This window comes from Pseudorasbora parva, chromosome 16 (assembly GCF_024679245.1).
Source record: "Pseudorasbora parva isolate DD20220531a chromosome 16, ASM2467924v1, whole genome shotgun sequence".
Lineage (NCBI taxonomy): Eukaryota > Metazoa > Chordata > Actinopteri > Cypriniformes > Gobionidae > Pseudorasbora > Pseudorasbora parva.
Window position 1 is genome coordinate 11389694 of NC_090187.1, and position 23585 is coordinate 11413278.

Here is a 23585-nt window from a genome sequence, read left to right on the forward strand (position 1 = left end):
GTCAGCTGATCACGTCTACCTATAAGAATAGGATATCTATCACAGCATACTATAAAAGCTCTTTCAGTATCAGCAGCTGTCACATTTCTCCAGAGCTCATTTACCCTCCTCCATCCCCAGCTCCTCCTCTATCAGTCAGGATTTGGTATTCTGATTCCCCTTGAATCAGAATAAATTCCCCAAATATTCTGTACATTTAATATAGACATTAATGATATCTGCAATACATTATGTTGGTTCTGTTCTGTTTACCCTAAGGGGGTTATTACTTCTTCTCTTCCTGAACTTATCCATACTATGCTGCATGTGAAGTGAGTTCTTGCCCAGAAGAGTGCCATAACGCTAATCCAAAATATATGCTAATAGTCAATCAATCAATCAATCACCTTTGACGATAGTGGACCTGACAGAAATGTGAATTTCTGAAAACGTTGACGTCATGTGCATGCATATTATGGGTCCTATCATTCAACCGGCTCATTGCGATGGCAGGCGCAACACACGTTTTTTTTATTAGTTTCAGCCTGATGCAGTTATCATTTTCACGTTAAATAGCAAAAAAATATGACGGAATAGCACTTCTGAGAGCATTTCGACTCGGCGCAGTAAAAAGTCCTGGCTAAAAAATCCTCCCTCAAATCTCCCCCTGCCTCTCTCATTTGAGATGTGAGGGAGGATTTTTCAGGCGTGACTTTTTACTGCGCCGAGTCAAAGTACTTTCAGAAGTGTTATTCCGCCATACATTATAGTTGGACCCACTTTATATTAGGTGGCCTTAACTACTAAGTACTAACATTGTAATTAATCATTTGATACAATGCACTTATTGTGTACATACATGTTTTTAAATTGTACTTACATTTAAAAAATACCTGCATGTAATTACGTCTGTAATAAATGTTTGTAGTTACATTTGTAATTACACAGTTGGCACTTCCCTTACACCTAACCCTACCCTTAAACTCACCTATACCACCACAACTGTCCCTAACTCTACCCGTATCCACCTTAATATCAGCAAAGGTGTTTTGCAATACAATTTGAACACAGTAAGTACATTGTACTTATTTTTGATGTAAGTACATAGTACTTAAGGCCACCTAATATAAAGTGGGGCCTATTTTTTTATCCGCTTAGAAAAGCGGCACGTTTTATTTTGTCATCATACTTGATCGTTCAACTATCTGTGTAACTGTATTTAAATAGTGAAAACGTGGAGTTGTTTGGTCGCTTTTAATTTGATCTCTGTTTGGTACTATAGTGAATGAACTGGGGTCTTAGTGGGCTAAGCTAAATGCTATCAGATCGTTCACCGCTCGTCAGAGCGATTAAGTACATGCACGATGAGACGATAGAGGTATGTATCAACTCATCTTAGTTAAGTGAATAACATAGTTTAATATGAAAAAGCAGTGAAGTATCCCTTTAAAGGGTATGGGAGATGAGACTCTGATTGGTTCACTGCATGTTACACCCAAAACACACCCATGACTCATTAAGAGACTAGGTATATCCCTTTTGGACCACACCAACCATTTTTCCCGTCGTTAAATAGAAAGAGTGAATTCGGACAAACCCTAAATGCACCCTCGTCATGCACTTCATACCATGCACTTATTAAAATAGGGAATGTTGTTTTCAGTTCACATCGCCAACTACTGGCCTGGCAACATAATGCACCGTTTTCGTGGACCTGTGTTAACAGGGGATGGTTTTGATAGCTGTCATCTGTCAGCGAAAATGTAATGGAAAAACTTTTTCTCTTTTAGTACATTGTTGTCGCATAAACGTACCAAATGTATATAATGTCTGTAAACAATTGGTACTTTTACTTCTGAAATTCTTATTCAAAAGTCTACACACAAGTCAGAATGTCTCCTCCTGTCTTAGTGGGTGAATCTTGCTGAAATTAAGCTATTAAATGCGCCTGGTTTTATGTTGGCAGTAATTATGGCTTGCAATACATTTTGAGTTTAACCTTTAACCGGTTTAAAGTTCAAATATTTTTGGGCAGCCAAGAGTGTTATATTTCACTGACTCTCCTGACTGATAATGAGGGGCTGACACAGAACCAATGAATGAGTCCACTTGGCTGATACAGTTCAGCATTTTTATGGAGACAGTAAGACATTCAGCCAATAGTTCATTTCAATTATCATAACATAATTATCATATCATAAGTTATGAACATTTGGACTAATTTTGCAGCATTATGAATAGAGAGGATTTCCTTTAGGGTGATATAGATCAATTGTGCTGCTCTAAAGACATTAAATGTGCTTTCAAATGTCCAATTCAACATGACATGCACATTTAGATGGCTCCACTGTTTGACATGCTCTACTGATTCTCTACATATTTGCCTCCGAGATCTACAACACAGTTCACTGCTTTAGAAAGGATCTGGAGATAAAGCTGCATGTCATCTGTATAATAATGCCATGCTTCCATTACATTATGCATTGAGAGCATGCACACAGGGAATTACAAAAGGTCTTGTGGCACACCATACATTACCTATAGGATCCCAGCAAACATTTAAACGTTTAATGACCGTTAAAAAGACGTTCCTCCGACATGTCCCGTAATGATTAAAAAAATGTTCAAAGATGAAAGTTGATTTATGCCAACCTACTGCAACTATTCTTGGCCAGGGACACAACATTGCTGTCCAATGTTTGCTGTGATAGCATTTACACAGTCAAGTAGTCCCTAACTAATATTTTCCCACAATATTTAAAAATATTCACATCTTTATAACAGGCTCTCAGACCTCATAGGGGTCAGATGAGTGGACATTGAACTATAATCAGTAAAAGGAAGTGGTTTGGCTTCTCTCCCTGTGCGTTGTGTCTCAAACATTGCTGTTGTTCTCCGTCACTTGGCACTCCTCATGAGAAACCGAACAAATGTCCACCCACAAAATTTGTACGACTAGCATTGCTTTCGTTAAGCTAAACACACAATCCTCCCCGAGATCAACACACAGTCTCCTTGGATTGCTATGTGTGTGATGATGGGCTGCCAAAGTAATTTAGTGTATGGATAATAAAGTAAGACATTAAAAATTAACCTTTAGGCCTACTTATTAAGCGCTTTGTGACAAAAGCTGTTTCACAAAATACAGTTTCTGCAAACACAGTTAATAGCACTTTCTTGGCTGTCTTAATAAGAAACCATGATTTTATACATTTATGATTGTCAGTCCCTACAATTCCCTTCCTTGTGGCTTCCTGCCCAGTTTTTCTACAGGACACAAACAACTTATTTGAAGAATTGCGAAACTCAAGGACCACAAAGGCTGTATTGAAGTGACAACATATTGAAGTGACGTGGCTTTCAATGTGCAGACACTTTGTTCCCCAATGAATTAAAGGTTGCTTGTTTCTTTCCGAGAAAGACATTCCAGCCTCAAATACGTAGTATATGATGTTGCTGCATGTTCAAAAAGGTTGACTCCTCCTTTATGAGAGGGTCAGAGTCTTTAGCAGGACCACCCTGAGATTCTAACATCTACAAAAATACCCTCTTTATGCACTATACAAATCAAATAAACTGGGAAATATATGATGAAGTCAACGAGTATTACTATGCTATCATAGACATAAAATAGCTATATCTTAGGACCAGAATGGCATATCTGACTTACAGCCAGAACACTCTATATGTCAACTAACTCTCATTAGAGTAGTAGTAGACCGTCTGCTATCTCTTTATTGTGATGGTCCCCCAACAGACGTTCTACTGACTATAAGTAACTTTGCAAGTACATGTTAACTTATTCTAACCCTAAACTTACCAGTCTACTAATACTCTACTAACACACTAATGAGAATTAGTAGACACGTGTAACATTACTTATAGTCAACAGAATAGGTTTAATGGAACATCAAATTAAAGTGAAACCATTAAAGTTTCCCTCCCCTTACGAAGAAAATGCCAGAAGGCCGCATGTGTATTCTCTGACTAAGATGTCAGCTTATTTTCCATAAATTCCTTAGCGACTAAAGTGGGCGTTCAGTGAATTCACAACGTCTCTGAATCTGGGCAAACCGAAGACACAAATTAGCTTTTGTGTTCACTGTAACAATTTGTTTTTGTTTTAAATTGAATAATGACAACCATACAATTTCTGAATAATCTTGATGATTTAAGACATAATACAAGAATACATGAATAGATTGTAGAAGATAAAATGAACATGAATGGTTGGTAACACTTAACATTGTGTCCACAATGATATTAGTGTATGTAAGAGCCATTTTACACTTAGTGGTAAAGTGTGTCTGAACTGTTCATAATATAAAAATAACCATAATAATGATTTGAGACAGGGGTTCTAGGAATCAGTGGCCATTCATCTGGATTTAGGTCAGACTGTCCGGTTTTGAAATACCATGACCAGCAATGAGCCAGATGAATGAATAATGTTAATTTGTGTTAATGTTAATTTAATATTAAGATAAACTTAAGATCATGATACATACATCTTAGACAAAATAGTTTAAGTATTTAATGGTGTTGTTCTTTCGCCAATTATAGTTCCAAAATGAATTTGAATGAAATGGGAGAGTCCATGATTCAGTGATTTAATGATTTTGAACAAATTGGTGAAATGAATGATTCAGTGACTCACAGTGAGTTGTCGCTACATAGTTATGGTTTTAGTTTCATATTTCAATATTCATTTTATTTTATATTTAAAACATTAAACTCATAACATTATCCATGCAATTCTAATTACAGTGTAAATGCATTTATGAATTAATAGATTTTTTGGTAATAGTTATATGGGTGCATTAATATGCATTAATTTATGCTTAACTAATGCACACCTAATCATGAGTATACTAATAATATATTATATTAGTTAATAGTGTAAATCCACAACGCAAGCCATGCATTTCAACATCCAGTTTCCAGTCTGCTTGAATTAATTATTAGCTAATGTTTTGCAAAGTTATCATGCTATGACTTAATTACAATTAACTAACTAACTAATTCAAAATTCATTTAAAAAATCCATAACCACAATTATATATTACTTAGCAATTAATTAATAGTCATGTGCCTCAACAAGTAGTCATAACATAATGATACCTTCATAAAAATCATTAGCAAATGAATAATTAAAGCAGGCGACTGGACGTTGAAGTACATAGCTTTGACCATTGTGGTAATTATTAAATTAATTTGTATTATTAGTTAATATAATATGTCATTAGGGAATTAATACATGATGTTACATTAAAATAATATCAATTCATCTATTATTTAATCTATTAATCATATATGTTCATTAGCTGCTGATGCAATAATAATTACTAAATGGGTTGGTTCTCCATGAATAATCATTAACTCATGATTAAAGGGGTACTTCGGCGCTGGGAAGATGAATCTGTATTTAAACTGGGTCATCAATGTAGTAGAAATGTGAAATTATTTTTGAATTTGGTGCCTTCTAGACTGAGAAAAGACAGAAAATGTATTTTTGTCGAATGGGGATGAAAGACTACATTTCCCAGAATGCTTAGCTGCCCTGTGAGGCCACTCCCTAAGCCACCGCTACTGAATCACTGTGACTGAGTTGAAGACACTACAATTAAAAACTGAACGTGTCTGTTCAATATAATGAGTAAGTCACCGCGCGAGTATCCCAGCACTGAGCACTAACAGCAGGATCAGATAAATGAGCTGATGAGCTCTCGTGATGAGAGCTGAGGTAATCGCGACTACACTCGCGGCATACATTCACAACGCGAGTTCAGTCTGGCGCGTTTCAGTTCATGCCTTTGCAAGCTTAACTTTCATAGAAATTAATTTGAGAAGTTAAAAGACTTACATTTCTCACCATAGCTTCGTTTAAATGAGTGCCTGTAGCTGCGAGCTGAGCTCTGAGTGTAATCTCCATCCCCCATGCGCGGGTTCAAAACATGTGGAAATGGCTCCCTCTGCTGGCTGTAGTCTTTAGCCTTATTCCAAACATTCCTCCTATGATGCAAATATCGTCAATTTCAATCATAGGAGGAATTTATCCAGAAATAAAATGCATAAATCTCTTGTCTCAGGAGGATATGAGGAGGGCAAGCACAATCATTTGAATATACTCCAGGGTTTCTACTGATACAAAGCCATATGCTAATCACTGAAGTAACCCTTTAACTGTGCATTGGTAAAGAATTATCGGTAACACTTTAGTATGGGAAACACATACTCACTATTAACTAGGACTTTTGCCTCAATAAACTCCTAATTTAATGCTTAATAGTTAGTAAGGTAATTTTTGTAGCATTTAAGTTTCGGTATTGGGTAGGATCAAGGTATGTAGAATAAGGTCATGCAGAATAAGGCATTAATATGTGCTGTATACGTACTAATAAACAGCCAATATAATAAAGTGTTACCGAATGATCTAATATAAATTAATGCACCCATATTGTAAAGTGTTACCCCAAGTTGAAATTCTGTTTTATTTTCCACCATAGGAAAATTTTGCTTATTTGCTAAGAAAATCAAACATTCAGTAATACCTCACAAACAGGTGCATTGGGTTTAAGTCAGTGACCCCAAGTATGCTTTTTATCTAAGCTGGCACCACCAAATAAAAATGCCCCTTTTGTAGCCCCATAGAAGGACTGAAGGCCATGCCACAGATGTCTTATATCTCTTAAAGTCTTTGATGTCTTTATGAAAACGCAGCAATGAGTTAGGCACAGCTGAGAGTTCGAGTGTCATGATAATGTTTTGGAAACTGAAACGGCAAGGACGCGAGCATCACACAAGGTTACGCTGAGTTTTTATTTTGACTTTTGAATTATCCTGATGCAACCCCATGCAACCACTCAGATATAAAAGTGTATGTCGGCAGTTCTGCTGCTTTAGAGTTGAAACGGCAGTAATTCCCCATCTGTTCTCATGGCAGCTGAACTGCTCCAGCCCTGTGGAATGAAGCCGGTGCGTCTTGGCGAGGCTGCGGCTGACCTTCTGGTCGAAGGGACCCATAATTGCACTAAAGGGACCCAAGACAATGTGTGTGGAACCACAGCCACACTACTGCTGCTGTTACTTTGCCTGCTTCTGGCCATCCGACACCATCAGCCAGAGAAATCTCATGTGCCGGGTTGGTAGGGTTTGTTTGAAATTTTGTCCTTTATTATTTTGCAGAATGTTCTTGAATGTTCTTCACTTTTGAACTGATGGTTTCAAATGGTTACGTCTCTGTGGTGTGGCAAGCAGCGGGGCGAGGGACCGCGAGAGCGGGCCGGTGATTAACGTTCACGAGTGCCAGCTGCGTGGCACACCACAGTCTCCTATCATGTGGTGTTTTGCCTTTTAATCATTTGTTAGTGACTATGCTATCTACGTTTTGGGTAAATAGTAAAGAAACATGTAAATGTAAAAAACATAAAACGGATGTTCTAACTGGATTATTCACAAAATGTAAAATTACTATAAACTGACACCTGTAAGCACATTCAATATTAATGCAATACATTGTTTTGCTAAATGCCTACACTGAAAAAAAAAATCAGGTCTCCAATTGAAAATTTTCTAGTGGCAGATCACATAATTTTTTTTTACATTTAAATGTTAAATTACATAAATTATCAGAAATTCAATTCGGCCAACTGAAAATATTTGATGTGATGATCAGTCACTAGAAAATTTTCAATTGGAGACATGATTTAAAAAAAAAGTGTAATAATAGTTACAGTAGTAATAACTATTTTAGTGAACAATGGTGTCATTTTAATATATAATTATGTTATAATGAGGTCATAAAAACGTTGCAAGAAACTGATTTAATTGAGTTATATCATGTTACGTGTCAATGACTTGTTTGCTGCAATGTTTCATTCAGGTCCTTGTTTCCTCCTGGGTTTTGGTCCTTTTCTCTCTTACTGTCGGTTTATCTGGACTGGGATCGGGACTGCCAGCAACTACTACAACAGCAAATATGGAGACATTGTGCGGGTCTGGATCAACGGTGAGGAAACGCTCATCTTGAGCAGGTAAGTCCTGACACACACGTCATCACCCCTTGTGAAAAAGAAGTGCACTTTAGCATACATTAAAAAATATTGGTAAGTGTGAACTGATCTTTGCAGACACATTTACAATTAAACAAATTATTGTATAGTTTATATTTATATTTATTTCAATTAGTTAAGTAGGACTCATAAATAGATCTTTATATGTAACTTCATAATGGTTAAAGTGTACATCTGACATGCTTTAAATATACTTTTATATAATTTATATTGAACCTTGTATGTCATGTATTTAAATATGTTTGTCATTATAGTTAAGTTGCAATTAAAGGGTTAGTTCACCCAAAAATGAAATATATGTCATTAATGACTCACCCTAATGTCGTTCCACACCCGTAAGACCTCCGTTCACCTTCAGAACACAGTTTAAGATATTTTATATTTATATAAGAGCGTATCCAAGTGTATGCAAACTATACTGTCCATGTTCAGAAAGGGAATAAAAACATAATCAAAGTAGTCCATATGTGACATCAGTTATTTAATTAGAATCTCTTGAAGCATCGAAAATACATTTTGGTCCAAAAATCACAAAAACTACGACTTTATTAAGCTTTGCCTTCTCTTCCTTGTTTGTGTTCAAACCTTCAATAAAGGTTATGAATCAGTGAATCGATCAATGATTCGGATCGCCAATGTCACGTGAGTTCAGTTTGGCATGCGATCCGAATCATTGATCGATTCACTGATTCACAACCGTTTGAATCTTTATTTGAGGTTTGAACACAAATGCGGAAGAGAAGACAATGCTGAATAAAGTCGTATTTTTTGTTATTTTTGGATCAAAATGTATTTTCGATGCTTCAAGAGATTCTAATTAACTAACTGATGTCACATATGGACTACTTTGATGATGTTTTTATTCCCTTTCTGGACATGGACAGTATAGTGTATACACTTGGATACACTCTCGGACTAAATATAAAATATCTTAAACTGTGTCCTGAAGGTGAACGGAGGTCTTACGGGTGTGGAACGACATTAGGGTGTCATTAATTACATACATTTCATTTTTGGGTGAACAAACCCTTCAAGTACATAGATATTAATGTTACATGCAATAACGAGTAACTCACTAATAATTTGCATGAGCTTTAGTATGTTAGTCAACATATACAATACATGTATTTTAAGGTATGACAAAAGCTTATTAACCCTCTTGGCGCCACGGTCGAGTTTACTCGACAAGATGCGTCACTGAATAAAACGGCCGATTTTGTCAAATAGGGTGTCAAATTTCATTCAACCTCCCCTCCACTAGATGGTAGACATGTCGTACTTCATCCCTGACTCATACAAACATCATTAATCTATACAAAATATACGAGCAAGAGCGCATTGAATCAGTGTAAACAAAAGCGGAGCTGACGTGCGAGTGAGCGGTTTTATCAGAGCATTGTCAATGTCAGCGAGTATTTGCATTAGATTATTATTACTATTATTATGTTCTAATGGCATCAATAAAGCTTACCCACAATGAAGTGTTGGGTCTTCTATTCGCGGACCCTGATTCTGAAGGTAAATATGAGATGACGGTGATTCTGAAAGTGAAACTAAACCTAACGTTACACTAAGCACAGATGGTGAATCATTTGCCCAATGTAGATGGTCCTTTGCCCAATGTCAGTGGTGGGAATAATGTTTCCCGGGGTCCGAATGTTCATCGTGAAGTTAGCAGGTGTGTTAGTGTTGAGAACGCGGCGGCCGCGGGAGATTTTTGCCGCGCTCACCATGAAGCGCGCGTCTTCTCACCGCGCGCATCTCCGCGATCGCGGCGACAGTATTGTGGTGAAGACTTTATCTAATGCCACTGGGTATGTTAGAAGAGGTCGAAGTATTCATAAGCAAGTTCGAGGGAAACCTGGAGGCAGGGTGGGGGGTCAAAATTACAATAACAGTGTAGTAACACAATAACAGGCTGTGCAGACTCGGCGGCGCGTGAGGCAGATCTGGACGGGAGTAGACGCGCTGTGACACGGGGCAGAGGGGCTATTATACATAATATATAATATATATGTGCCCTATATATGGAATCAGAGTGCTTACTGTATGTAGTAAATGGAAAATCTCTACAGCATGCATTCGGTTTGTTTCTACCATTTATTAGTAATGATTTACACAGTTTGTTTACTATTTTCTATTTACCTGAACATTCAGTATTGTGCAATATAGCACACAGAAGGTGAGGGACATTTTGGGGGGAAAGAAGTGCTGCATTTTATCATTTAAACATGTGGCTTTTCATGAAAATTCTATAATCCAAGATCGCCCCCACGTTATGACGTCATAATATGCAAATTAGATGGGGAAATGTAATCTCTACATAAAATTAGGGTCCTCCTTAATATTTCTCTAATTTACAGCAAGTTTCTATCTTTTATCACTTTTAAGATATAGCCGTTTGAAATTAAGATGCCAAAATCAAACGTTTTAGGAAAAAACCTCTGGCGCCTAAAGGGTTAAAACATAATGATTAAAAGATACTCTAAAGTAAAACAAAAGTGTGCTCTCTTTAAATAGATTCAAGTGACCTTATAGTTCATCAATATTGTATTATTTGCTAGTACATTTTTTTTTTTTTTTAAATATACTCTTAAGTTTTGAACTACACTACAAACAATGAAACGTCTCTTTCACAAGGGACAGAACATACCAACACCATTCACACAATATTCCAGGATAAATGAACCCAAATGTGGCATGACATGATTCTGATGCTGTGTGCGTCACAGGTCATCTGCTGTGTATCATGTGTTGAGGAGATCTCTGTACACCTCACGCTTTGGGAGCAAACTAGGTCTGCAGTGTATTGGGATGCATGAACAGGGCATCATATTCAACTCAAATGTGGTGCTCTGGAAAAAAATCCGCACCTTTTATGCTAAAGGTGGGCATGCTTTTGGTAATATGCAAGGTATTGAATGTGCATAGGGTGATTTGATTTGCATGATCACATTTGACGTCACAAATATCTAGTATCCTTTCTCTTTTGCTATTGGATATGTAATATCATGGTTGTTGTCTTGTTTTTTGTTGTTTTGTATTAGCAGAGGTGCTAAACGTGTGCATGTGTATCAGCTCTAACAGGTCCAGGGCTTCAGAGAACGTTGGAGATTTGCACCACTTCCACAACCACACACCTGGATGATCTGTCTCGGCTAACGGATGCTCGGGGACAGGTGGACATTCTCAATTTACTGCGGTGCATTGTGGTGGACATTTCCAACAGACTGTTTCTAGGAGTCCCTCTCAATGGTCAGTCCTGAGGAACACTTGCACTAACATAACAGCTACAAAAAGTATGTGTATGAGTATGTGTTTTGTTGTATGATGCAATGCCTTGTTTTAAAGTTTGGCTAGAAAGGACAGTTCCCCACAACACAAAACACAAAAGAAGTGTTTTGTCCATACAGTGAAATCTTACTCCAGTCGTTTGAATGGAAGTGCATTTATATTATAGATTATATAAAATCTATATTAACTTCATTTATTATTAAAATCTTTATTTTGATGATCCACTTTAGACATTCTACCGACTACAAGTCATTTTTCTACTACATGTCAGCTTTTTTTTTTTTTTAGAGTATAAGTAGACTGCCTGCTTAATATCTTCAAACTCTTTATTTTGATGGTCCACCAAACTTTTACTGATTATAAGTAACTTTGCAACGACGTCAACTTATTATACTTACCCGAACCCTAACACCTAACCATAACCTAACAGTCGACTAATACTCTAATGAGAGTTAGATGACAAGTGGACCATCAAATAAAGTGAAACCCTTTTATATCAACCTGTTATCCAAAAAAATATGACTCTATAGGTCGTTTTTCAAGCACCTTTTTACGACCTATATATAAATTTTAAAGTCATGCGCCCTCTAGCTGGCATAAAAATATGTCATGACAGTGTCATGTTGCGTATGACGTCATGAACTGACGTATGACTGTCTTTACCAATCAAAACCCGTCTTCATTTTAATGCAATGTGTGGACTTTTTACCACCATTTGTCATATTTCCATTTAGCAAAAATATTGTTTTTAATATACAAATACACCCACCCCATCCCTAAACCTACCCACTGTTTCATAGTGCATACACACTTTATGAGCACGTGTTCCCTGGGATCGAACTCACGATCACATGATCACATGTTGTTGTATAGTGCAATGCCTTACCAAGTGAGCTATGCAAAACCTGAAATATTATGCAGATTAAAGGGAAAAATGCTTTAAAATGAAAGTGTCCTGCTGTCAATAGGAGCACAACTTTAGAAAATGCTCCTGTGCGTCATATTTAATGAATTAAAATATTGTCAATAGGGGCGCAACTTTAGTAAACGATCTTATGGGTCGTATTTCAAGGAAGTGACAAACGACCTATATAGGCGTATTGGTTGAAGGACATGTTTCTTTTTTATATACTATGCATCTTGACGGTCACTGTGATTTTATACATTGAACAACATTCCTGTCTGAAAATGTAGTCCTAACCATAGCCACAGAGTATCAGGCCGCCCATGCTGGTTATAATGTTATGTCTGATTGGTATATTATGCAATACAGTGAACTACATTGAACATAGCTTCGCCAAGTACAGCATGCTGGAACAACATTCCAATCAACCAATCAGATTTGAGGGATAAGTTTACAGTTTAAGTCAAGTGTAGGCTTAAACCCAGGGTTAAGTAGTTAAGCCCTACCTATAACGTATCCCTAAAATCTGTGGGAGATGATAGGTGAACACTTACGTAGAAATCGGTGTTCAACTATCATTTCCCACTGATTTTAGGAAATGTAAACTTGTCAAGTCTGGGGGGTTTATTTGGAAGGTCGTTCCAGCATGCTGTACTTGGCTAAGTCACATTCACTGTATAATATATTGCATAATATACACAGCTTCCTTCCAGCATGGGCACCCTGATTAGTCTGCAGCCCCATGCGCGATAAACTGCGATGCACTGTGTATTCTGATACCTTTCGATCAGAACCAGCATTTACTTCTTGAGTAATATGAGCTACAGTAGCTTGTCTGTTTGATTGGACCACACAGGCCAGCCTTTTCTCCCCACGTGCATCAATGAGCCTTGGCCACCCATGATCCAGTCGCCGGTTCACCCCTCTTCCTTCCTTGTACCACTTTTGATGACCACTGCAGATCGAGAACTTTGAGGACAAAATGTTCACTTGCTGCCTAATATTTCCCACCCCCTAACATGTGCCGTAATGAAGCGATAATCACTGTTGTTCAATTCCCCTGTCAGTGGTCATAATGTTATCCCTGATCGGTGTATAAGCATGTGCCTAAGGGCATGATGTTCTCTCTACTGTTTGTGATCATATGGTTATTATTGCTTTTTAACAGCAGATATATATCAAAGATTCGCTAAATTACATATTTAACTGCTGGGGTCTTGTTGCTGTGTTGTAGAATGCGATCTGCTTCAGAAGATTCAGAAATATTTTGACACCTGGCAGACAGTTTTAATTAAACCTGATGTGTACTTCAGACTGGACTGGCTGCACAAGAAGCACAAGCGAGACGCGTGAGTTCATAATAGTGCCATGTTGTTTTGGACAAGTATGTAAATACCATGCTATATGATTAAGATAACTATCACCACAGTGATTTTATTTGTAAGGAATACTGTAATAAATGCTGCATCTAGCTTTAAAAGCTCTTATCTGAATTGTAAAGTGAATTTTGTATTTATTTATAGTGGGTGTTTTATTTATTTATAGTGTGTATGTGTGTGTTTCAGTCAGGAGTTACAGGACGCCATCACAGGTCTGATCGAGCAAAAGAAAGTTCAGCTGACAAATGCCGAAAACCTCGACCACCTCGACTTCACAGCAGAGTTGATATTCGCTCAGGTGAATGTGACGTGCCAGTGTCACACACACACACACACACACACACACACACACACACACACACACACACACACGTTTGTTTTTGTAACATATGGGGACATTCCATATAGGCGTAATGGTTTTTATACCGTGCAAACCGTATTTTCTATCCCCTTAAACTGCCCCTGCCCCTAAACCTACCCATCACAGGAAACATTCTGCATTTTTACTTTCTAAAAAAACTCATCCTGTATGATTTATAAGCATTTTGAAAAGTGGGGACATGGCCAATGTCCTCATATTCACCGTCTCCTTGTAATACCTATGTCATACCCATGTCATTACACACATTTGTGTCCTCATATGTTACAAAACACACACACACACACACACACACACACACACACACACACACACACACACACACACACACACACACACGCACACACACACACACACGCACACACACACACACGAGAATGACTGACCTGTGTGTGTTTAGAGCCACGGTGAGCTGAGTGCTGAGAACGTCAGGCAGTGTGTGTTGGAGATGGTGATCGCGGCTCCAGATACTCTCTCTGTCAGTCTGTTCTTCATGTTGCTGTTACTCAAACAGAATCCGGACGTCGAGTTGAAGATCCTGCAGGAAATGGAAACTGTTTTAGGTCTGAGCACACACACAAGATTCAGTCATTCATTCTGTTTCACCCCCTGTGAAAAGTTCAATTTAGCATACTTTGAAAAAGATTTTAGTAATAATAATATTATGCAATAAATAGCTAAATGAATGTAATGTTAACTTAATTGCATGTTATTTACAATTAAATAAATGTATTATAGCTTCAGTTTATATTAAATGCAATCAGTTGATCTTCAGAGTGCTTTTTTTTGAGGTAGGACTTAAAGCAGATGAAGATTTTAGAACTTCATATGTCATTTCATAATTACTTCTAATGTCTTTGAAAAATGATTAAAATGTAGACCTACAGCCAAACACGCTAAGCTTTTAATGGTAAAACTAAAATATATTTTAATATTTCTAGTGAAACATGAATGTCATGCATTTAATTTTCGTTCTTTAAAGAAATCATTTACTCACCATCATGTCATTAAACCTACAATATAAAATATTCTCTGGTAGGGTACAACAGGGCTAAATCAAACTACTCCTATAGTGAATGATATACAGAAAGAGAATTTAAAAAAAAGTATTATATATATATATATATATATATATATATATATATATATATATATATATATATATATATATATATATATATATATATATATATATATATATATAGAGAGAGAGAGAGAGAGAGAACTTTTATGGAGCAACAGATTTTGTGCAAAAATAAATCATAAAAGTGGTTTATTTAATTTATAAATCTTAAAAATGTATGGGGTGGCGAGGGGGGCTTTTTACCCCACACATGGGCTAAAAGGCTCACCAGCAGGCAGCAAAAGGCACACAGTATTGATACAAATAGTTTTGCTACAATAATGTTTTTGGTAACACTTTACAATAAGATTGTATTAGTTAACATTATTTAATGCATTAGTTAACATGAACTAACCATGAACAACTCCTCCATTCAGCATTAGTTCATCTTTGTTAAAGTTAGTTAGTAAAAATGTAGCTGTTCATGGTTTGTTCATGGTAGTTCACAGTGCATAAACTAATGTTAACAAGATTTAAATAATGCATTAGTAAATGTTAAAATAAACATTAACAAAAATAAAGTCATAAATAAATGCTTTAAAAGTGCAGTTCATTATTAGTTTGTCCTAACTTGGTAACACTTTATAATAACTACACACTTTGAAGCATTAGTTAACCATTAGTAAATAGTCATTTTGACATTTATAAAGAATTAATAGACATTAATAGGCAGTTTATAAATACAGATATAACTGCCTTGTATTTGATTTATAAGAATATCTATAATGTGTTTAATAATTGTATTTTCATACTTTATAAATTATCATTTTATCATTTATAAATTAAATATTACATTATTAACAGAGCAGTTTAGTTGTTGTCAGTGGTACATATGATCATTTAGAAAGGGTAAGTAAAGGGTTAATAAGCTATTTAAATGTACATTTATACATCACATTATTTAAACATATAGTAATAGTTACTCAGTGTGTAAATAAATGCTCTATTAACATGTATGCCTACTGTAGTTCATGATTAATTCAGGTTGTTATAAAACATTTAGTAGTTGTGAGTTAACTATTTCTGTGAGCTCATCTAAAGTGAGGACTATTTATGCCTCGTAAAGCTTTTACAAAGGCTCAGTTCTCTTCGGAACAGAAAAAGGAAACAAACACAAGACAGAAGAATATAGCACATATAAATATTTATTTCAAAATGCAAAAATGGAGAATGTACAACTAGTAACTTAATATCAAATTTAAATTAAACCTATTCAGTGTCATAGAAAATATTATTCCTGTAGACCACCAGAAACCATAACTGCAGTCAAATGAAACTAAGCCTCTGCAATCTGATATAAAAATACCTTTATGTAAAAGGTAACATTGCTAAATAAAATTGTACCAGTGGATTACACTGGATAACAGGAGTGGCAAATACAAAAAAATACAAAAATATTCTGCAGTGTCAAAACAGTACTGACTTTAAAACATTAGAGAACAGCAGCGCAGAAGAGAACTGAGCCTTTGTAAAAGCTTTACGAGGCATAAATAGTCCTCAATTTAGATATAGAAATAGTTAACTGACAACTACTATTTATAACTACCTGAATTAATCATGAACTACAGTAGGAATACATGTTAATAAGGCATTTATTAGCACACTGAGTAACTATTACTATATGTCTAAATAGTAAGATGTATAAATGTACATTTAAATAATTTATTAACCCTTTACTTACACTTTCTAAATGATCATATGAACCACTGACAACTCCTAAATTACGGGTTTGTAAATAATGTAATACTTAAAGCTGCTGTCCGTAACTTTTTTTGTGTTCAAGATTTACAAAAATTATATAATGAGAATGTACAACATGAATCCATTTTCCAAACCGTGTTTTTGTCTTACCCTGAATCATTACGGTACACTTATAATAAGTATTTATATTGGGACTATTTCAGGCCAGACTGGTAGGTACCGCTGCGGAGGAGCACAGTCCCTGCGTGATCAGCCATAGACATGAACAGAGAGAAGTAGCTCCGGCTGTTCTTCCACAAGATGCATGCAGTTCTGTTTATTAACCACTAGAGTGCAAAAAGTCACGGACTGCAGCTTTAATGTAGAAATGATAAATTGATCATTCATAAAGTATGAAAAGACAATTATTAAAAATATTATACATATAATTATAAATCAAGAATATAGCATTTATAGTTATATTTATAAACTGCCTCTTAATGTAAATGTATTGCTTTATAAATGAAGAACTAACTATTTACTAACACTTTATTAATGCTTCATAGCGTGAGTTATTATAAAGTGTTACCCACATGGTGAAATATGATTGTTTCATTATAAATGTGGTGATTATCTCTAAGGTGGACACCCAACTTAATATATTATATTTACAATCTGAATCTAAACATGTCATGTCAACAAATGGAAAAGTCAGCCGGCCGTTTATTATCATGTTAAATATGATGCCTTTTACCTCAAATACCATACTTTTACATATTCTTCCCATTATTGAAAACTATTGCTTTAATCACCTTGAACAAAACTGACAAATAGTAACAATACCTTTGTTTCAAAATATATTCAATAACTTTAGCGATTCGTATTTGCTACTTAAATCTACAACATTTTTAAAAACATATGAGCGCAGAATCAAATTGTGTTGCTGCCTGAGATCACATCGGAGATCAGACACATTTCCAGGTGCATCTTGAAAAGTGGATGTATTGGAAATTGCTGAGGCAAGATTTTGTGCCATCTTTAGAGGAAAACAAAATCAAAGGTGCCTTTTACCCCGTGGAGCCTTTAGCCCCATTGTAAGAAACATTTTGAATCTTTTTGTTACCCTCTTCCATATTGTGACAGACTTCATTAAAGACAACATTAAAGTACCATGAACCATTTTTGTTGGTTGGAATGACATGAAATTAAGTAAAGTTTTGGATGAATTACTCATGTTTGATTGTGTAGTCGGTGTTTTGTTTCAAACTGGTTATTTAAACATTATATTCTGTTTGTGTGTTGTAGCTGGTGAGAGCCTGACTCACTCACATCTGTCCAGGTTAAACATTCTGGAGCGTTTTATCAACGAGTCGCTCCGGTTCCACCCGGTCGTGGACTTCACCATGCGACGGGCGCTGGATGATGATGTCATTGAGGGCTACAGAGTGAAGAAAGGAACAAATATCATATTAAACGTGGGTCGAATGCACCGATCCGATTTCTTCCCCAAACCGAATCAGTTCAATCTCGACAACTTCCAGAAGAATGTGAGTCTTTATTATTATAAAATCTCTTACTGTCCTTTATGCCCTCACAAACAGTTTCCATTCAAAATTCCAATCATTCAAATAATTAAATAAATATGAATGATTTATTCTAATAATATTAATCTAACACTAGTATTGTATTTAAATCCTATGCTATTTAACTATGATTTTATAATAGAAAAATTAATAAAAAAGTTTACATACCTCTCGCAATTCTTTGTGAGAATTTTGCTTTACTCTTAGCAGTGTGAACATGTGAACGCACGCAACATGTAACGTCATAACATCATAACATAATTTTCAATGCACTTAAATGTATCTAATATGATAAACAGAGCTGCTTTACCTCATAATCATAACCGGAAGAGCGGAAATAACCGGAAGCGTCCGGCGAAATATGTTCATACTACAGTAACGTTAATAACCGCATCCATGAATGTGATTTCTGCCCGAGTCATATTTTCCACCGGCTGTGAGGTGAAGACCACATGTCCCAAGATACTCACACTTGGCGTCATCAAACTACGCCTTTGTTTAGAATAGGCGCCCTCCAGTGGACGGAAAGTTGCATTTTTTTTTAAATGTCCTTGTTCAAAAGTTTATGCCCCCTTGATTCTTAATACTGTGTGTTGTTTCCTGGATGATCCGTGACTCGCGAGCCATTGTTTGTCCTGAGCAGTTAATTTGGCCAGTGTTCTTCAGAAAAATACTCCAGGTCCTGCAAAATATTCAGTTTCCATACATCTTTTGCATATTTGAACCCTTTCCAGCAGTGAATGTATGATTTTGAGATCCATCTTTTCACACTGAGGACGATTGAGGGACTCCGAAACGTCTATAAAAAAGGTTCAAACATTCACTGATGCTCCAGAAGGAAACACAATGCATGACGAGCAGGGGGGTAAAAACTTTTAGATTTTGAAATCAAGGTAAATTGTACTTAATTTGTCTTCCGGGAAACATGTAAGTATCTTCTGTTGCTTCCGAAGGGCAGTATTCAGAATGAATTAAAAAATATATATATATATTTTAACAAAATAAGAAAAATGTGGACATCATCCTGTTCAAAATCCTGTTATATATATATATATATATATATATATATATATATATATATATATATATATATAAGCATTTTTTTTCAGTGTGTATTTGAAAATTATTTACAAAAAGGCGCAACCTTTTACAATCCTTTATAACACAAGCTATTTTACTGAATAAACAATGCCTAAACAATGCCTATATATAGGCCTATATGTAACAGAGGCCAGCTAGTAGTTGCTGTGTGAGTAAACCTCACTCCTCTGAGCTCAAGAGACGCTCTAGGGACTGACACTAGAGGTTGCAGCCTTTAGCCTAAAAGTGCCTTAGAGTGTCTGACTCTTATGTCAGCAGACCGGGGTTTGAGTCCCGGTCCGAACAGGAGGGGTTACATATATAAAACATTAAAAGTGGAAATAATGCTTTGTGACCATGCTAACACCAACAGTGTAATACCTTTCTCTGTCTCTCTCTATATAGGTGCCGAGCCGTTTCTTTCAGCCATTCGGATCAGGCCCTCGGTCGTGTGTGGGAAAGCACATCGCTATGGTGATGATGAAGTCCATTCTTTTGACGCTGTTGTCTCGTTTCTCCGTGTGTCCTGTGAAGGGCTGCACTGTAGAGAGCATCGCGCAAACCAACAACCTGTCGCAGCAGCCGGTGGAGGATCCCTCGAGCCTCAGCGTGCAGCTCATACCGAGAAACGCTCTCTGATTTACCTCGGGCAAATGTACACTCTTAAATAGGCGATGACATAGAAGAACCTTTTTTTGGTTCCCCAAAGAACCTTTCTTAAAATAGGCCTAACCATTTTTTTTTCTCAGTTTGAAGAACCTTTCAACAAAATTCAATGAATGTTAAAGGTTCCTAGTGGAACAACAGATGCAAATATATCCTTTATTTTTAAGAGTCTGCCATGTATTTATCTACCGCTTTTAGCTGTCAGTCTTTTGGATATTTGTGTTTAAATTTGTATTCAGTGTAAATGTAATTGTTGTTATAATGTATGGAGCCCCTAAAGGGACATGGTGATGGGGAAAATATGAGAAGGAGAAAACAATATATTTCAATGATTTTAGCGTTCTCACAAAAGTTTTGCATTCCCCCAAGAAACTGTGCTCGCTCGCAAAGAAATCGGAAATATTGCGAGGGAACGTAGGCAAATTTTTCCTCCTAGCTCATTTGTTTTTTTCACCATGTCCTTTGTTGCTTCTGAAATAATGTATGATATTGTCACATCATGTGAACTACTACATGAACTATACATCTGTTTTTTTATTTTTTTTTACTGGTAATAAAGTATACTCAAATTGTGTTATTGTAATTGTTTATGTAATGTTACTGTGTTTAAAGGATAGTACAAAGCAAAATAGTGCAAAACAGAAACACATTTAACCCTTCTGCTGTGTTGAACCCACATTTAACCCTTCTGCCTATAACACCTTTTGAGTCCCCATTCAAAAATGACCATCCTTTTTAAAATTGCTTGTAAATCTCTCATTATGCTATATTATAACCAAATCAATCTTTTTGTCAACTTGTTTTCTTTCAAACATTACAGGTTTTGAATTTCTTTTTGGATCTGATTGATTGTAGGGCTCAGTGATCTGCGTTTATACACTCAGATTACCACATCTAATTTGTGGATAATTTTGTAAATATGAAAAGAATATGCACTGTTTATCATACTAATGTTTAACCAGGAAGTTAGTGGGTTTTTTTTTTTACAAAATGGAACAAGTCACAGTCTTGTTGTGTTTCCAGTCAAAAATTACTAAAAAAAAACTTCTTATAAATCTCATTATGGATATAATCTGGATTCAATCTTTCTGTCAACTTCTTTCATTTGCGGCAGGTTTTGTGTTTCTATTTGCATCTGATTAATCATAGGCCTCATTTGTCTGAGAGCAGGCACCTCATTTTATGTGAAAAAAGTAATTTATCAATAATTTTCACAATATTAAAGAAAAAAATCAAGAAACAGTTCATCACACGCAGTGTGCTTTAATGTCCAAAAGTGTGACTTTATAACTTTTTGTACAAGATACAAAAAACAAAAACAACAACAAAAAACTTATTGGTTACACATAGGCCTATTAGTGTGATAAAAAGTGAAGAATATATTTAAAAACATATATAAATTGGAAAATTTACCCACAAATAATGCTTTTTTGGGGTAAAAATTATGTAAAAAGTGGTTCATTGGCTTGTAATCATAGGGGAACCACTTTAAGTGCTAAACAGCACCATATCTTTATATATAGTTGGTATACATAACCTTTGTCAAATTGTGCGAACAGTAAGAGGTACATTCATTCAAAGACTACAGCCAATCACCAACTTATAATAATAAATAATAATAATTTGTTACATTTATATATAGAGCTTTTCTAGGCACTCAAAGCGCTTTACATAGAAGGGAGAATATCCTCAACCACCACCAATGTGCAGCACCCACCTGGATGATGCGACGGCCGCCATATTGCGCCAGAACGCTCACCACACACCAGCTTATGGTGGAGAAGAGACCGAGTGATGAAGCCAATCAGGATAGGGGGAAGATTAGGAGGCCATGATGGACAAAGGCCAATGGGCAAATGGGATTTTTAACGACCACAGAGAGTCGGGACCTCGGTTTAACGTCTCATCCGAAAGATGGTGCTCTTTTGACAGTACAGTGTCCCCATCACTATACTGGGGCGTTAGGTCCCACACAGACCACAGGGGGAGCGCCCCCTGCTGGCCTCACTAACACCTCTACCAGCAGCTACCTGGTTTTCCCAGTTGGTCTCCCATCCAGGTACTGGCCAGGCTCAGCCAACTTCCTCTCATCCTACAATTGTATTTCTCCTCCCACATACACTCACCAGAAGGATTATTAGGAACACAATTTCTCATTAATGCAATTATCTAATCAACCAATCACATGGCAGTTGCTTCAAAGCATTTAGGGGTGTGGTCCTGGTCAAGACAATCTCCTGAACTCCAAACAATGTCAGGATGGGAAAGAAAGGTGATTTAAGCAATTTTGAGCATGGCATGGTTGTTGGTGCCAGACGTCTGAGTATTTCACAATCTGCTCAGTTACTGGGATTTTCACACACAACCATTTCTAGGGTTTACAAAGAATGGTGTGAAAACAGAAGAACATCCAGTATGTTGCAGTCCTATGGGCAAAAATGCCTTGTTGATGCTACAATTTAGAGGAGAATGGGCCGACTGATTCAAGCTGATAGAAGAGCAACTTTGACTGAAATAACCACTCGTTACAACCGAGGTATACAGCAAAGCATTTGTGAAGCCACCACACACACAACCTTGAGGCGGATGGGCTACAACAGCAGAAGACCCTACCGGGTACCACTCATCTCCAGTACAAATAGGGAAATGAGGCTACAATTTGCACAAGCTCACCAAAATTGGACAGTTGAGGACCGGAAAAATGTTGCCTGGTCTCATGAGTCTCGATTTCTGTTGAGACATTCAGATGGTAGAGTCAGAATTTGGCGTAAACAGAATGAGAACATGGATCCATCATGTCTTGTTACCACTGTGCAGGCTATTGGTGGTGGTGTAATGGTGTGGGGGTGTTTTTTTGGCACACTTTAGGCCTCTCAGTTTTCAATTAGGTATCGTTTAAATGCTACGTTTAAATCCATTCTCTGACGGCTACTTCTAGCAGGATAATGCACCATGTCACAAAGCTTGAATAATTTCAAATTGGTTTCTTTAACATGATAAGGAGTTCACTGTACTAAACAGTTCACTGTACTGTGACTGGCCCCCACAGTCACCAGATCTCAACCCAATAGAGCATCTTTGGGATGTGGTGGAACAGGAGTGTCGTGCCCTGGATGTGCATTCCACAAATCTCCATCAACTGCAAGATGCTATCCTATCAATATGGGCCAACATTTCTAAAGAATGCTTTCAGCAGCTTGTTGAATCAATGCTACGTAAAATTAAGGCAGTTCTGAAGGCGAAAGGGGGTCAAACACAGTATTAGTATGGTGTGAGTGTAATTCAAATTGCAGTTTTTTTTTTGTTTGTGCTATATATTTGCAGTGGTGCTATATAGCACCTTAACCACCCCAAACAGCCACTGAGGGACAACACTGAGCTTAACATCTCCTTCATATGGTAGCAATGCATGCTGTAAAGCACTTTAACCTCTCCAAAGAACCACA

At 36.6% G+C, this 23585-nt stretch overlaps 1 protein-coding gene across 2 annotated transcripts; it reads left to right on the forward strand.

The window, feature by feature from the left end:
- The first annotated feature begins 6752 nt into the window (after positions 1-6752).
- On the forward strand, positions 6753-20617 carry cyp19a1a (cytochrome P450, family 19, subfamily A, polypeptide 1a). Of its 2 annotated transcripts, none has more exons than XM_067419591.1 (9): positions 6753-7124; positions 7862-8012; positions 10784-10938; positions 11130-11306; positions 13484-13598; positions 13815-13926; positions 14408-14570; positions 18116-18357; positions 19879-20617. In XM_067419591.1, the coding sequence occupies exons 1-9, from the start codon at positions 7028-7030 to the stop codon at positions 20110-20112; spliced, it is 1446 nt and encodes a 481-aa protein (XP_067275692.1). In that variant the 5' UTR covers positions 6753-7027; the 3' UTR covers positions 20113-20617. The 2 variants fall into 2 exon arrangements, with proteins under 2 accessions (XP_067275692.1, XP_067275690.1); XM_067419589.1 differs by having other exon boundaries at positions 6753-7120.
- The last annotated feature ends 2968 nt before the right edge of the window (positions 20618-23585 follow it).